The 17171-nt window shown below is 32.5% G+C and overlaps 3 protein-coding genes across 4 annotated transcripts; 1 reads left to right on the top strand and 2 right to left on the bottom strand.

Moving 5' to 3' along the window:
• Positions 1 to 678: 678 nt before the first annotated feature.
• LOC106124527 (sugar transporter ERD6-like 15) lies at positions 679 to 4764 on the bottom strand. Of its 2 annotated transcripts, none has more exons than XM_013321286.1 (3): positions 4499 to 4764; positions 2616 to 2751; positions 679 to 2009 (listed from the first exon to the last, which is right to left on the bottom strand). In XM_013321286.1, exons 2-3 carry the CDS (start codon positions 2689 to 2691, stop codon positions 739 to 741), a joined length of 1347 nt encoding a protein of 448 aa, XP_013176740.1. In that variant the 5' UTR covers positions 2692 to 2751; positions 4499 to 4764; the 3' UTR covers positions 679 to 738. The 2 variants fall into 2 exon arrangements, with proteins under 2 accessions (XP_013176740.1, XP_013176731.1); XM_013321277.1 differs by lacking the exon at positions 4499 to 4764 and adding an exon at positions 2822 to 2954.
• A 1332-nt stretch (positions 4765 to 6096) lies between these two features.
• Positions 6097 to 9628, bottom strand: LOC106123396 (probable polyol transporter 3). Its single transcript, XM_013319680.1, has 4 exons — positions 9575 to 9628; positions 7621 to 7756; positions 6599 to 7446; positions 6097 to 6105 (listed from the first exon to the last, which is right to left on the bottom strand). The coding sequence occupies exons 1-4, from the start codon at positions 9581 to 9583 to the stop codon at positions 6097 to 6099; spliced, it is 1002 nt and encodes a 333-aa protein (XP_013175134.1). The 5' UTR covers positions 9584 to 9628.
• A 292-nt stretch (positions 9629 to 9920) lies between these two features.
• LOC106124028 (uncharacterized) lies at positions 9921 to 14429 on the top strand. Its single transcript, XM_013320476.1, has 9 exons — positions 9921 to 10241; positions 10549 to 10695; positions 11072 to 11224; positions 11722 to 11884; positions 12026 to 12261; positions 12449 to 12566; positions 13043 to 13236; positions 13466 to 13595; positions 14031 to 14429. Exons 1-9 carry the CDS (start codon positions 10107 to 10109, stop codon positions 14399 to 14401), a joined length of 1647 nt encoding a protein of 548 aa, XP_013175930.1. The 5' UTR covers positions 9921 to 10106; the 3' UTR covers positions 14402 to 14429.
• The last annotated feature ends 2742 nt before the right edge of the window (positions 14430 to 17171 follow it).

Below are 17171 nucleotides of genomic sequence, written 5' to 3'. Positions count from 1 at the left end.
AAAAAAGTTGATGGTCCTATGTTGAAGAAGAAATGTTGCAATAAGGCTCACCGAAACTAGTTTAAATGAAGTCTGCGACCGAAAAAAGGTTGGGAATTACTGGCCTAAACAGTAATGACCCAGTTCTTCAAATATTGATATCTGAGTAAATCGGTTTGAGTACTAATGATGGGTACGCACGTAGGTACGTACAGTTACGGCCATTTGCGGTGTTCCATTACAATTATCAGCCCGAGTCGTCCACAGCTTATATATGCCTTCCCAATCGATTGCTATATCCTGGTCCGTAGCTGCCCAAATCTTGAACATCCCCGCAACCTTGACGTATTGCTTATTTTTGTGGCATCGTCTTAATACTTACAAAACGACTATCGCTATTAAGGAATACCGCCAGTTTCTCTGATAGTACATGAACGATAAACTTATCGAGGTCTACAACGTGTGAGTAGTTAAATTCGATAGGATTAAGTACCACAATATTAAATACAATGTTCATGTGTTTTATTTGACCTTTCGTAAAAGGTGAGAAGAGAAGAAATTTCACGTGTGTGATTGTAGTTTTTTGTATGTTTCAGTTCGATTGTGTTTTGTTTTTACTGTCTTCTTTATAATAGGAAGGGCGAAATGAAACAACTATTAAAAGAAAATTTATATTTATGTAAAAAAAAAATCGTACGTTTTAACGACAATAAATAACATTAATATCCCTTAAGTGTTTAATTTTATTTTAATTTTTTATTACAATAACCCTATAACTTGTTCATTATTCGTTTCTAGCAAATCATTAAACTTGTTGTTTTTAAAGAAGTATTCTATTTCTTGCAGCGTTCTACCTTTGGTCTCTGGCATAAAGAACCAAAGGTAGCCGAGACATAAGAATACTATTAATGCATTTAAAAGAAAGACACCATCGTATCCGATTGTAGCAAACATTAATGGTGCTAAGAAAACAGCCAGAAATGATGCGATACTTACAACGAAACTCAAAAGTAAAACACAATATAACTTTATATCTAACGGAAATATTTCAGCCAAATATGGTTCTAATACGGCGTACGGTCCCGTTAATACAGTTATAAAGTAAAAAGCTAAAAGTGAAATAATTGTCCAAACATATTTACTATCAGAAGATATGAAATGTATAGAAGCACTCAATACTAATAATGTAACATTACCTAAAAAACCTAATGAAAATATTAGTGGTCTCATTTTCATTGCACTTAAAGAAAATAATGAAAATATAGAACCTAAAATAAAAAAGCCATCTACGTAAAAAGTATAGAGTAGAATATCGGAACTGCCAGTTAATTCTTGGAGCATAGTAATAGCTAATGTACTGAACATTAATCTACCGGCTGCGATACGATAAATATTTATAATTGCACCTAATATCATTATCTTCCAGAAATATTTTCTTTTCATTGCAGATCTTATTTTTTGCACTATAAGAGCAAAATTCCGTTTGTTTCCTGTTATTTCATTTCGTTTCGCTATTTCAGTTTCTATAAGTAATTCTAATTGTGCTTCAGATGCATTACTTTTTCCAAATATTTCTCTATAAACTTTTTTACACTCCTCAAATCTGCCTTGACTCGCTAACCACGAGGGACTTTCGATCCAAAACAGAGGCAATAAGGCTGATAATCCTGTTGGAATCAATCCAATTAATGCGACCGTCCTCCAATGTAACAAAAGGCATAGAACATGACCTAAAACAGTGCCTACGGATGGTCCTGTAGCCGATATTAAATTAATATAGAAAGCACGTTTATTAGGAGTCATATATTCGGCCATGGCTACGTACGTCAACATCAGCACACCTCCGTAGCAAACGCCTACAATCACCCTGGAAGTTACAATTGTTACCATATTCTGTCCTAGATATAGCATGATGTAGCTGACGAGTACAGGTACGTTTAGGATTGAAATGGTTAGTCTTCGTCCGAATTTTTCACTCAGCACGGCGACTACACCAAATCCCAAGATACACGTTGCATTGATGATGGAGGCTGCAAAAGGATATAAATAGGAGGAAATGCTTATAAAGGAATCATGGATTAATTAATATACAATATTTCTGTATGTGCTTGCAGCAATTCTTACTTGTTAGTCTTTACCAGTTTTTAGAATGACAGCTTACTTTTAAATATTGGGCATTGTGGACTTTGAACGTTTATCTATACTACTGGTTGCCCAATATTCTAAATTGGATCATAATTCATTTAAGTGCCACGTCTACTTGATTATATTAAGTTTCAAATTACAAATGTATCCATTTGCGCAATTTACTTAACCCTTATGTCAGTAACCAACTTTACCGACGTCTTTTAGCTACCGGGTACCCGGGTACCAGATCTAAATATTAAAAATTTTGTTTATTTTGTTTAAAATTGAATACAATTATTTAAGGTCATGCTTCCAAATTACAATTGTTGTATTGTTTTAATAAACACAGGCACCTGGAGTCGAACCTGGATAAGCGAAAGTCCAAAAGACCGCGGTAATTTTTTTTGGCTTATAGAGGATAACCGGCGTAACCGTACAATGATTTTTACTTCTTTATCCATATTTGATTGTATATCAAAAATATATTAGAGGAAGAAATGTTTGCTTACCTATTAGAGACACGTCAGCATCGCTTAATGTAATTTCACTCTCTTTCCCGCGCAAATCGTCCACCATACCTGACATCTGACCAAAAATAAATCCATCCGATATACTACAAAATATCAGTCCAACTATAACGTGTAACTGTAAAAAAAATAAAACAGTATAGCTAAACAATTTTATTATCGATGAATAAAATAAAATACCGATTTACCTGGCGTGGTGATTCTGAACTAAACATTGTGCGAAATGGCTAAGAAACAATTTATTTACATTTGCCTTTGCTGAGTATTGCCTATCTACGAAGTGTGGCAAAGTTTATTATTGCAATCACGTTGTTAAATTGCTTACAAAAAATAAAAAAAAACTTTTTACTTTAACTAGCAAATTATAATAGTGAACAAATTAATTAATTAATAAGCCTAAACAATCTTACTTATAACAAATGCGGATGTATGGTTGTTTGTTAGAAGATATCTCTAGAACGGCTTCGTAGATCTCACTGAAATTTAAAACACGTAGGCTACTAATTAATTTTTTTTTCTAATTTCACGCGGACGGAGTCGCGAGTGACAGCTAGTTGTACATACATTTCTGACAAAAAATCTGTATACCGTTAAATATACAGAGTGTTTTCTTTTTGTGCTTCTTCTACATAAATAGTTGAAATATCGGAAGTGGACACTTAACTCAAAATCTGATTCGTATTTTTTAGAGTAATACGGTATAATTTTTTTTTGTATTGATAACGGCACAAAGCGTAATCAAATTTACTAAAAATTATATCTAATTTGAAATTTCCTTTCTCCGAGAACAACAAAAAAATAACATGCTGTATATCTCATTATAATTAATAATAGTTTTTGTTCTATTTATTACTAATTTAAATACATTGTTAAATGAAATTAACCTTAATTAAAACAAATAAAAAACTGGAAATCTACGTAGCTCAAAAATGGTACGGTCAAATTAATATTGAAGGGAACAATAATTCACACAGCAAAAAAATTCTTGGAATATCATAAGGTGGCAAATTAGTGATCGGCCATCTGAAATCGCTGAAATAACAAAGTGACCGTTGCCCAACGACATACGCAATTGCATATGCGTTGCCTACCTTTAATCGACGGAGGAGAGGATTCACAGAAAGTAAATATCTTCCCTTTCCATGCATCCTCTGATCCGGAAAGTCCATTTCTACTTCCCATCCTTTCTTTGTAAGAAACAGGATGGGAAGGGAAAGAAGACTAAATTAGGCCTCCGGGACGCACACTCATCAGACGAAACGCGGAATTGCTTCCACTTCACGTCTGTCTTCTGTGCGGTCGTGGTATTTCACCGGGCGAGCCGGGCCAATTCGTGCGAAGATGTTAAAGCGAGCTAGAGCCCGCAGCATGTTAGAGTGATAGATCACTGGTAAAAAACAAAACTAAATACTTCACTTTGCCTAGGTATTTTGTAAACGGCGGATTTATATATTTTGTCTACGACATGTACATTGTTGTGTTATCCAAGTTTTATGTTATACACTAAAAAGAGACGGTAATCGTAAATAGGGATCATAAAAACGTTAAATGAAAATAAGTATCACGTATATTAAACTGATATGTCGGCAGAAACGATGTTGTCGAACGATTGTGAAGTTGTTTTTTATGGGAGGTGGAAATTGACAAACGAATGTGACTGACAGATGTTTGACAGGTACGGGTTTCATTTACGTTTGTAGGCAAAACTGAGAACTTAATTTTGCCTTATTATTATTTATTCTATCTAATTCTTGCATTTCACGGTTACAGAATTAATATCATAAAATGCAAACCACAAATATGTTAACCCCGATCATCATATTTTACATCTTTAAAAACACAATGTAAAAAATCATAATACTTACTTCTTTCTATACATGATAATTTCCTATATATTGACACATATTTTGAAGAATTGGCTGCATTAAGTTCAGAGACACGTGGCTCCTGAGGTAAACATGAGCCCAAAATTACCGGCTATAGTAAAATGTAGCTTTGGCGCAATATCAGATTTCATCAGAAGAAGGTGGACTCATTTTTTGCTTTCAAGTGTAATATTTAGTTTTTTGCAAATAAAAAAAAATACATTTTACATTGACTGAAAAGAATAAATGAGGTAACAACGCTTGTTACTGGCTTGTTAACAGTGCATGCAAAAATAATAAAATTTAGAATTACCTACCTTCGTTTGTAATTTGCATTTTAATTAGATTTTATTTGCATTTATATCTACACATTTATATTAACATATTTTTATTCACCCTGGGATTAATAAAATGAAAGACTAGACTATCTATCTACTACTATCAGTAACTATTGCTAAAGTTGCAAGATTGCAAAAATTAGTTCTTTAGGAAGGAGAAAGGTATAAGATTTATGGTAGTTAATTAATTATCATCTTTTATTGTATAATTCTTTTATCCTAAATTTATCTTAATTTTCTTACCCATATCTGTGAATTATAATTCGACGCTGACAGTGCAATGAGATTAAAAACTTGTCATAGCAACATACACATGATAATAGCTCATAAGAACACCATAAGGTCACTATGTGACGTTTCACAATATTCGATCTTAAGTGGTAAGCGAAATTAATTCTTTGACTTGACATATGTTTCAAGGATAACTAACATTGGGGCAAAAACCTGTAACATTACCTCATTTTATTAAGATAGCTTTTTTATACTCTTGATTTATAGACGTCGTTAAATATACTTAATTATTATACAATTTAACAAGAATTAACAAAATCAATTCAATGTAAGACATAAATTTGCGTTATAAATGGGAACGTTGACGCAGAACAATTCGTTAGCATTTTATCGCAAAAAAATTAAACGGTTTTAAATTTTCAACAGTAAAAGCGATAAACCTATACAACCTCGGGTATGGCTCAATGTAATACAAGATCAAGGTTGCGGGACGTTTCTTATACCGTTGATTGTGTGTATTACAAGATTCAAACTTTATGGTGGCTCACGGTTATTTGCGTGCACATGTCTGCACAGGTGTGCCTGGTGGGACTTCTACAGGTTGAAAAAAGCGCTCGTAGAGGTGTGTCCCATCCCCGTTTTTATGTCCTGTCGATATCTAAGAATTTGTTCAGCGCTGCAGTGGTTCCGTTCGTTGTTTGAAGACGAATGGGACTCTCGTGCGATGCAATATCATGACTAAACAGAAGACACTCGTGATGTTGAAATATATTCGCGTTTCTTGTAATGACTGTTTGATCCAGAGGGCGAATTATGCTTCTCCTCAAATTACTACTTTTTATAAGGAAAGTATGGAAAGGGGAATTAGATTTCGTGGGGGAAGGGATATTTTCAAGGAACAAACCTACTCTAGCGTCTTCAGAATATATTACCATAATTTTCATCAAATTCTGTAGAATGGTATTACAACACAAGTTGTGATGATGGATTGATTGTGATTGAATAACAGATTACAAGGTACATTAAAAATCAATCTGGCTTAAATTTAAAAAAGATGCTTTGAAACACATTTCCATTTATTATACAAAAGATTTTCCATTAATGTCTAAAGTCAAAGCAATCCTGTGGCTTGTTCGTTGGATTGCATATCGTAAAATTTACCGTGTTTAAAGAATAATTCTATTTCTTGTAACGTTCTACCTTTTGTTTCGGGTAAATAATACCACAGATATAATAGGCATATAAACGATATTGTAGCATTTAAAAAGAAAACGCCAGAGTACCCTACTGTCGCGAACATCATTGGCGCTATATAAATACTAATAAAAGATATGGTAGCTATTATAAAACTAGCAAATAACATACAAAATAACTTTAAATCTAGTGGAAAGATTTCAGATAAAAGAATATCTATCACAGCGTATGGTCCTGTATAGGCTATTATAAAATAAAGTGCTAAAAGAGAAACATTTATCCAAGAATAATAAGCATTTATCTGAGGAATAAAATGCAAACAAGCACTCAAAATTACTAGTATTATATTTGCTACTAAGCCTAGTGAAAACAAATGTGTTCTCATTTTCATTCTATTCAGGACAAAGAACGAAAGAATATTACCCAGAACAATAAAGCCATCAACTATTAAAGTAGATGTTAAAATATTAGAAGTACCAGTTATCTGTTGGAGCATTGTAATTGCTAAAGTACTGAACAATAACTTGCCTGCACTTATTCTGTAAATGTTGATGATTATCGACAGTAAATACAGTTTCCAAAAGTATTTTTGTTTCATAGCTTTTCTCAACAAGGCCATTGTTTTATGAAATTTTATTCCACTCGCTCTAACTTGACTTTGAGTGTTTCTAGTGGTGTCTATCAATAATTTAAGTTCAGCTTCTGCTTCTTTGCCCGTACCACGTAATAATATAAACGCTTCTTTACATTCCTCAAATCTGCCCTGAGTTGCCAACCACGATGGACTTTCAACCCAAAACAAAGGTAATATGGCAGATAATCCTGTTGGAATTAGTCCAATCAATGCCACCGTTCTCCAGTGTAATAAAATACTTAAAACATGTCCTAACATCGTGCCCAGTGATGGTCCTATAGAAGATATATAATTAACACAAATCGCCCTTTTGTTTGGGTTCGTATACTCCGCCATAGTTAATGTTATTAATACTAGTATGCCACCATAGCTGACACCGACAATAATTCTGGATATAAAGAAAGTCGTTTTGTCGTATCCATAATGTACCATGATGTAGCTAATCAGTACTGGTACGGTGAGGATTGAGATGGTATGCCTCCGACCAATCTTCTCTCCGAGCAGAGCGACCAAGCCAAAGCCGATGATGCATGTGAGGTTGATTAATGATGCTGAAAAAGATATTTTTAATATAAGCCCTTGCTGTTTCAACACAACAAATAACGTATTTTTTACTAAAATACTAATATCGATCAATTTCACGTTAATATTTACATACTTATGGCATAATTGGTAATAATTGATGTGCAATTGCAAGCTGCCATAAAGTTTGAATGGAACTGTACCTATTAATGACACGTCGTTAGAACTAAGCCCTATTTCATCTTCTTTTTCAAGCAATGCATCCACCATACCAGACATTTGGCCGAAAATGAATCCATCCGAAATGCTGCATATTGTCAGGCTACTTATAACGAATAACTGAAATAAAATATATTAGTTTAAGAAAAAACATAAACAAATAACACAGAAATAGTATTAATAATATAAAATATTAGATTAATATTAGTATTAAACGTTAAGTACCTGTCGTAGTGTTTCTATTTGTGTCATTTTTAGCAATTAAAGATTGCATTCAAAGTGCCAAGTCGTTTTAAGTTCAAATTTTTAATGGATGAGAATTTTATTACAGGTGTACATTCAGAATGAGGTAAAAGCAATTGTAATAGACATGTTGCTCGCGTAACATAACATTTGAATTTAATCTTAAAAGCTAATACAGGACCACGTTTGTCTGGTTAGTTAGTACTAAAAAAAATATTTTTATAACCTTTGTATCATCATATAAATAAAAATCTGTGTTTGAGATATCGTTTTTTTTGTGCGTTCTTAAACCATAGAAGTCTGTGATGTACGTTCTTGATGTCTTGACAGGATGTTCAGTACGAAAAAAATGTTTAATTAAATTTCCTATGACATTATTTTTATTTTATACTAATCTAGATAAGTTATTTAGTACTTTGAGAATGGACAATAATAGGTGTGTTAACCTAAATTTAGATTTTATCTACCATCCGTAACTTATGACTTGCAAATTACTTAACGTTACGTATTATAAACCAAATTCATATTACAAATGCGCAGTTTATATTGTTTTTTTGTTACGTCATTACGTCACAACTGATCTTGAGGAAGCTTTGAAAACATAGTCCTTAATCCTGATAGACAAATTTTCTTTTAATTTGTTTTAGTTTAAAATTTCAGCAGGAATGGGTTAGGTAAAATCGGTTACGAATCTTTTTTAATTTTCAATGGTTATTCTCGTAGAACTTGGCAAATATAATTAAAATAGCTTTTGAATTACAATTCTAATAAAATTGTTTCTTTCTATTCCTTTTTTTAATAAAACAAAGACTAACACTAAACGAGTTACTTCTTTGTTTAATTAAAAAACGTCAAAGCCCCAATAGTGTTGACAAAAAAAAATACATGTAATGTTTTTTTTTGACAATTAATTGTGAAATAAATAGCCAAATAATGTTATTAAATACAGTAATCAATTACAAAATACTTAGATTAATTTATTTGTTTTTTTTTTACGGAACCGATTTTCCAGACTTTATAATAGGGTAGTATTGTGAACTCGAATCAGCTTCCGCAAATGCGGAACTTCCGTATGAAATCGTACCTCCTCATTCGCCCTGCATTTTTATGCAAATTCGAAATCCGAAGGTTTAGTTACGTTGGTTTAAAATGTGAGAAGAGTGACTAGACGATACTGTATGTAACAGTACTTCGTAGAGACCACAACCTCCCCTATACAAAGTGCATTCATTCCGAATTTTAAAAATGTATGGAACTGACACTATTATAAAAAGAATATTATAATAAAACCATAGATGCAATAAGTTTACATTCAATTCACAAAATCGTTGTGGGACATACATTTTTAATAAGCATTGTCATAAAACTAAAACTTGAGGAAAATATAGTATAATATTCTTTACGTAAATAAAAACAATTGCTCATAAAATGTACCTACGTAAGTACGAATTAAGTCGAGCGAAAAAAATAAAGATTACGAGATACATATTTTTGAAATTAATTTTTAAGATACGCTTCTTAAATATATTAACTGAATTTTGATCGGAATACTCAAAGACCGCTTTCTGGATGAAAATGAGGGTATGTTATTATAAATATATAATTTTAAATATTGTGCGATTCATAAGGAATCTTTTTTTGGATCACCTTAAGGTTATGAAAACATGACCTCTGATCGCAATCATTTACAATTACCTGGTTCATATAATACTAGACAGTAGAATAGTAGCTCTGGCATGACATGAATGTTTAGGCTCACTGGCGCCAGTTAGTGTTTGCATATGACATTTGTACTCCAGCGCTGATTTTGAGCGCCACTCAGACATAAAGGTTTGTGCATAAAAAGGTTTGAAACTGCTTGTTTGAGTTTCTGAAAGGAAGTGTGAAGACAGGTCTCAGATATTTTTCTATTTGGGTCAGTGATTCTTTTTTTCTCATGCTATCCATTGCTATTCATGCTATTTTCGAAATTCAACATAGACAATTTTATTCAGAGCTTTATAAGGCTCTTGATGGCAACATTTACTACCGTCAGTCAGGTCATGACAGGCCGTTGGAGTTGTGGTTATTTTATTATTAAACTAAAATTAATTTATGTTTAGATACCATTGTTTCTTAGTATGATCTAAAATATGTATTTGTTTTTAATTTTTTTCGTGTAAATTGTAAACATACAAACAAATGTTGCGATGCTTTCACGGCTTAATGATAGCTAAATTTTTGGATCATGTCTAATTTATCGTCATCGAGCAATAAAAATCACTCAAAAAAGGTTAATAGTGGAAGAGAACGCGATAAAAATAAGCCTGTTGCTTCAGAATCTGGATCTAGTCAGTGCGATACTCCTCCACTCTCAGAAAAGGTAAGGAAATGTATCGTTTTATTTGAAAAACGTTCAATCTGACGACTTTACGTCAATTCTACTAAGTGTGGGAATACACGTAAAGTTCGGTTTTTAATCATACGTTCCGTCATATCCGAAACTGTATTCCTGCTTGTTCCTAAGGGCCCCATTACATGCATTTTATAAGTAAACATTATGATTAAGTTAGTAAAAACACTTTTAGAATAATTAACTCAACTGCATTTCATAATTAGAATAACTTTTCTAAGCACCTAATTGTACTTTGTTAACAAAAATAATCTATTACAATCTTTTATTATTTTAGGATGGCGGTTCGGCACAGGGGAAGTTTGCAGGTGTGGGGGCTGACTCGATACTGTGCATTGCAGAGCAGGTGGCTGCTGAACTCACAGGGGAGGCTGCTGCAAACTTGGCGGAGGATGTCAGCTATAAACTGCGACAAACAATATCTGTGAGATTATAATTACAAAATACATTTGGCAATAATTAAGTGTAACTCTAAGCACTCAAGAAAATCTACATATTATTCATCTATTAATTCTTAAATATATAAAATTAATGTAGATCCTTCATACATTATTCATCATCATCAGCTCACTATATGTCCCCACCAAGGGGCTCTGAACCTACCCTAAGTTAGGGGTGAGTAGGCCATAGTCAATCACACTGGCCAAGTGCGGGTTGATTGACTTCGCACATATCTTTTGAATTTCTTCTCAGATACAAAGATACATTATTACATTATCACATTGTGATAAAATACAACCCAAAAACTTGTCCTTACATTATTTGATTTGTATATATCTAAGATGTCATATAATTTTCAGACAATTGCATTACATAGTGAAATGATGAAAAAAAGCCGTATTGACTCTTGGGATGTGAACACAGTATTTACACTTTCTGACACAAGTCCATCAATTGGGACCACAAATAATGTTTATGCGCCACTCGGAGAAGAAAAATTGTGTTTTCAAACTGTAAGTTATATTTATGTGCTTAATGTTTATATTACCTGAGAAAACAACATGACAGACTAAATATTGCAATGTTTCATATTATTAGCTGTATCTTGTTACTCTGTCCATGCAGGATAAAAAAAAAAGTAGTATTCACTCTTCTAGACAGCGTTCTATACTAAGTTTCATCCAAATTTAGAGAAGTATTATAACATCCATCCATCCATCAGTACATACAAGCTTTCGGATTTATAATATATTTTTAAGAGAGAATTAAACTGAGGATAGTTACTCTACATTTTACTAATATCATACTAATATTATTAAAGCAAATCTTTGGATGGATGACTGAATATTGATGGATGATGGATGAAATTTGGCATAGATGTAAAACAGCCTGGTAGAACACATAGGCTACTGATTAAGTTTTTTTAAATTCCACACTGATAGAATAGTGGGCGACAGTAATTTTATATAATGTGTATGTACTATTACTTAATGCAGTATATATATTACAGGAGAGTTTATTGAATGTGACTGAATATGCCATGACCAGCCAGACATATGTCTTCTCAACACTGCCCTCAGTTTCTGTAGAATGGATAACAGATGATAGAAGTTTAAGTAGCAACAGTAATATAAGCTTTAATTTACATAATTACTACACTAATGTCGCCAGAGGTATGTTATATCTGTTTACTTATCAAGTAAATATTAAAAAGTAACATTAATTTCACATCTTATTTTAGATTGTTGTGCATCTAGGAGTTATTTGTCTATGTGGAATTAAAAATTTAAACAGTATATTATGTTTTCTTTTAGCAATACTTAATTTAAAGAAGAAACCAAAACAAATAGCCGTAGAAGATTTAATGACAAACACAAGGATTGGTCCAATATTCCCGAATCTGTTCAATTTGGCCGTGTTGGTACTGAACGATGATAACCTAAAAGCTCTAAATGTTCCCGCCAAGAAACCTCTGCAGTCAAATGTATTAGATATGGTGGACGCTTTATGTTCAAATCCTTGTAGTTTAGATACGAATATACAGCAACAAGTAAGTGAATTATTTCTGAGATTATTTTATATAGTAAAAAAAAATATTTATGTATTTTCATGATGAAGGATTTTATGATTCTAGCTATTGCTGCGAGTCTGTGCTCACGAAATAAAAAAGAAACTTAGTAGTCTATGTGTTCTTCCAGACTATGTTCTATGTCAAATTTGTAACATATTTGAAACAGTTTCAGAGATTATTTCCAGTGATGGTGTCTAATATATTAGGAAATGGATCGCTTGCGGAGAAAATGGTAGCTATATTAACTAAAATCACACGTACCTGGCCATCCTTTATAGCTATTGGTGAGTACCTACATAATAATAAAATAAATTAAAAAATTATATTCGGCAGCCGGTGGTGTTCTATATTTAATATTATATGTTTTCTATATTTTTTTTGATATGAAATGTACTATTATGTAATATATTAAAAATATGATAAATAAATGAATACGTAAATAAATTAAAACTTTAACTAAATAATTTTAATTTTTTTTTTAAATGTTATTTTGTACTTTTATAAATATTTTATAGGTACATTTGGGTTACCTGGAACTATACTCATCTATGTAACACTTTTGGCTAAATCCATATACAAGCATCTTTGAATATAAAACCGATAAATAATTCCGAGCTATACATATTTATTCTACCAATATAACAACTGTATATAGCATTCATAAGCACACAATGATTTCATACACATTTTGTTTATCTGAAAATGTTCCAGGTTACCTATTTACATAATTTCCTTATGTTAAATAAATGATATATTCTAGGTAAAGGCATACTCTTTGACTATCTATCTCAAGGCACCAAGGAACGTTTAACCGCACCCATGATCAGATGTGTGATGGCACTTGGCAGGCAGGCACTTATCACCTGCCTAGCTGATTACCTGGACCATTTGGATACATTGATACATGCACCAAGACGTAACCACGCTATGGCAGACCTAAGAGAAACTATCCTTGTAAGTACACATGGGTTTTTGAGACCAAAATCTCTGTATAAAACATATCGTCATCCCTGTGTCATTATCTTTGACATAACTACTTTACTTCAAAAGTGTCTCAAGTATTATTACTTTGTAGTTATTAGTATTATATAAATGAAGAAATTAAAAATGTCAGTTATGTATATTTAAATATATTATATATATATATATATACATATTACATAGACATATGTTTTATTTATAGGATGCATCAACATGTTTGCTAAGATCTGAACCCACCACATTTCTAGAAGACTTTGTTACAACGGACTACACACTTTATGAGATGCTTGGTGACTCTATTATGCCGCGACGAACTCTCTTCCCTTATAAAGGTACTGTTCTAATAAATTTCATAATTAAATAGCTTAAACAAAATCTATTGAATGCCAACACTTATAATGAATGAAGGCAGCTATAAAACAGTTATGCTGTTGCATGCTGCAGCTGTGCCGTAGCTTGCAGCCGTGCTTTCGTCCTGGACTCTATCTGCGCGGAATAAAACACTTAATTTGTGTAGTATAGTAGCCTCCGCGTTCTACCAGACTATGTTCTACATCCATAAAATAAAAAATTCTTTATTAGGCAAAAAAAAAACATTTTTTACATAATTTTTTGTTGTCTCTGCTTCGGAACTAGTTGAAACTGTGTTTGCCTATGCTAAATTTCATCGAAATCCGTTGACCAGTTCTGGAAATATTAATAAAATTTGCAGTATTTGAAGTATACAAATTTGTAGAGTATTAATTATATATATATTTTTTTTTCAGAAACATTGTCATGTCAGGATACAACAGAAAAATCACCAGATGAAGAATTCTCCTTTTTGCCACTAAGACCACCGATTATAATAACGCGCGCCAAACTAAGATTGTTGCCAGTAACAAGAAACGTCAAAACACCACACCATAGAGACGAAGTATTCGAACCCTGCAACTTTACCATAGACAAGTCTCGAATATTTTTAAAAATCAACAACTGTAGATCTAAGGAGATACCACAGACAATGTGCCCTGACAGAAATCATATCAGTGTTGCCAGTACCGGCGTGATTGTATGTAGTGGAGTATTAAATAGATTTAAGTACAGACTGAAAAAGAGCAATAACTCATTTCCAATTTATGGAGTTTTTACGTTATAACATTTGATTAGTATAAATATTTATTTTATTTTGTGTGTGTTTTTTTAACCTAACCTGTCTTAAAATTAACACGTTAATTGCCATCTCGGACTATATGTCCGACAAGCTAATGTTTCAATCGGGCCGTGTCGGACTACGTGTCCGACAAGCCATACTTCACTCAACACCTCGCTGTGGCTTTTAATCGAATTGTTGTATACAGCGTGACCCACAAGGGCCCATTCAAATGGTTATATTAATAAAAATAATTGCATTCTTAGTTCCTGGCGCCAAGCGCCTGCGAATATTAATTAGTTACATAATCACGTAAAACACATTAGCTATTGTATTTTAAATGCAATCCAATAAATATTGAATCAATTAAACAACTTATTAATAAACGTTACGACACGCTGCGTGGTCTGTATTTATTAAGGTTGTGACACACATAATAGTAATTTACAAGAAAACGGCCCATCATTATAACAAAAGCGCCCAAAGAACGTACTACTTTGGGGCTTATCTGTTATAAGTAGTTTTAATATTTTTTTACTCTATTCTTCCAATCTTTTATGAAAGTCGCGGGCGACCAAAACTCCGTGGAATAAAAAGACAACATAATTAGTAGCCTACGTGTTCTTCCAGATTATGTCCTATGTCTAATTTTATCGAGATCTATTCAGCCGTTCTGGAGATACTTTTAAACAAACATCCATCCATCCAAACATTCGCATTTAGATTAGTTACATAGATAAAAAAGTGCCTTTCGTTGCTCTATTCCTGTAGAAGTGTTCGGGGTAAAGCAAAATTGTTATTGCTAAACGGATATGTGTGTGACAACCTTTAGACATTAGATACATAAATGTTTAATATCAAAATAATTAGAAGAGTATAAGCTTTTAAGATGTAATGCAGGAATTTATTTATGAATCCATAGACAGCACGCATCTATATTAATTGTTATTGTTTTATAATTGTTTACGTAATCAACATTCTTGTATCCGAGGATGGATATAATTGTTTTTCTGATAAATAATAAGACTTTAGATCTGGAAATCGTCTATTATTTAAATGAGAAAGAATAGTACCCATGATATATTGGTGACGTATATCCGTTGATACGGATATGGATTACTGACGTAGAAATCCTCTGATAAAGGTATACGGTACATCACTAGATATTTTTTTTATCCATAAAACCTCAACAGATTAATAGAAACAGTTCATCTATGGTAGCAATAAGTTTTTTAATGTGACTTGCTTCATCTTTTAATAGGAATTGGGTTAAAAATCTAATTTTTTACATTGTATTACCACTATCAAATGTCTATACGTAATTAAGATAAATTCTGTCACCAAAAAGATTATATTTGGACATTATTGTAAAACTGTATTCAACTGGAAAACATTGGCGCCAAACGTAAGGCACACCTGTGGGCTTACGTCAGTGTAGGCGTCTCACTTGTTCGACCGCATTAGGGTTGTCGATTAATAGAAATTAGGCAATAGAATTAGAATATTTGGTCAATAAAATTATACAATACTTGCTTATTTATATTACATCTCAGATGTGAGACTGTATAGATGAAATTGTTCATTGTAAAGCAACCGATATAATTTATCAATATGACAAATTTTGTCTTAATTTGTTCATCTCTCCTTATTTATTTCGGGTTCGAGCTGACAATATATTTCATCTAATAACATATTACAAAAAATTCAATAAATTTGTTCTACTATGAACTAGCTGATCGAAATTTTTTAAGATTAGATTTGTATAATTTTTTAAAATTTTTGTCAACCCTGTTGCGATAGACGCCGGCGTGCGCCGTCTAGACGCGCGCGTGTCGCCTTTCGTTTACTCCTTTGATAATGCGTAATTTTTAAGAAAACATTCTTTTATCCATTTATGGAAATTATCGTCTAGTTGTCTAAATTACTTCCTTTGTTTACTGTTTGTTATTTGTAATTTATGAAACGAAAATACGTATATTGTATTTCTTAAAAGTTCGTTGAATAACTTTGCCATTTTACTCATAATTACCATGGCAACTATCAGATTACATTTTCTAATGGCATAGTCAAATGTGGAAATAATTTTCTACCTTTTTTAATACATATAAAGAACGTCCTCACTAAATTATGCTAATTAGATTGAATATGCATTGCAAAATGTTTTTTGCATTTAAAAATCTTTCTGGATGATTGAAGAGGATATTGTTGCGGTAGTTTTGATGACGGGCGTGGGTTTTGGCAGCGGAAGAGGTTGCAATATGTCTGCACATCAGACAGGTAAGAAAAATGTATCCATTGTTGACTGGAGTCGAGGAAACAAAATGTAGGCGAAAGGAATATTTTGGAATGCATTCGCAAGTTATAACTTTTATACAACCCGGTCCGTCTTGGTTATGGTTTTTTAAATATGTTGAGTAATGTTATAGCTAAAAAAATATCAACAGTTAGGATATTTATAGAGTTGTATATAGGTGGGCATTGATAACATGTTTTGTGTTAATGTAATTGTTATCCTTTAATCTAATCTATATACCTGCTTTCTATGTTCTATGTTATGATATTAAAATATATGTATATGTTTTTTATATAATAAGGTGGCAAACAAGCGAGCGGCCACCTGAAATCGCTGAAATAGCGAAGTGACCGTTGTCCATAGAAATACGCAATTGCATATGTGTTGCCTACCTTTAATCGACGGAGGAGAGGATGCATCGAAAAAAAATATTTTGCCTTTCCATGCATCATCTCATCCGGAAAGTCCACTTCCACTTCCCAT

This window comes from Papilio xuthus, unplaced genomic scaffold, assembly GCF_000836235.2.
Source record: "Papilio xuthus unplaced genomic scaffold, Pxut_1.1 DF828952.1, whole genome shotgun sequence".
Lineage (NCBI taxonomy): Eukaryota > Metazoa > Arthropoda > Insecta > Lepidoptera > Papilionidae > Papilio > Papilio xuthus.
The sequence above is the reverse complement of the archived record's forward strand: the minus strand, read 5'-3'. Positions and strand labels throughout refer to the sequence as shown.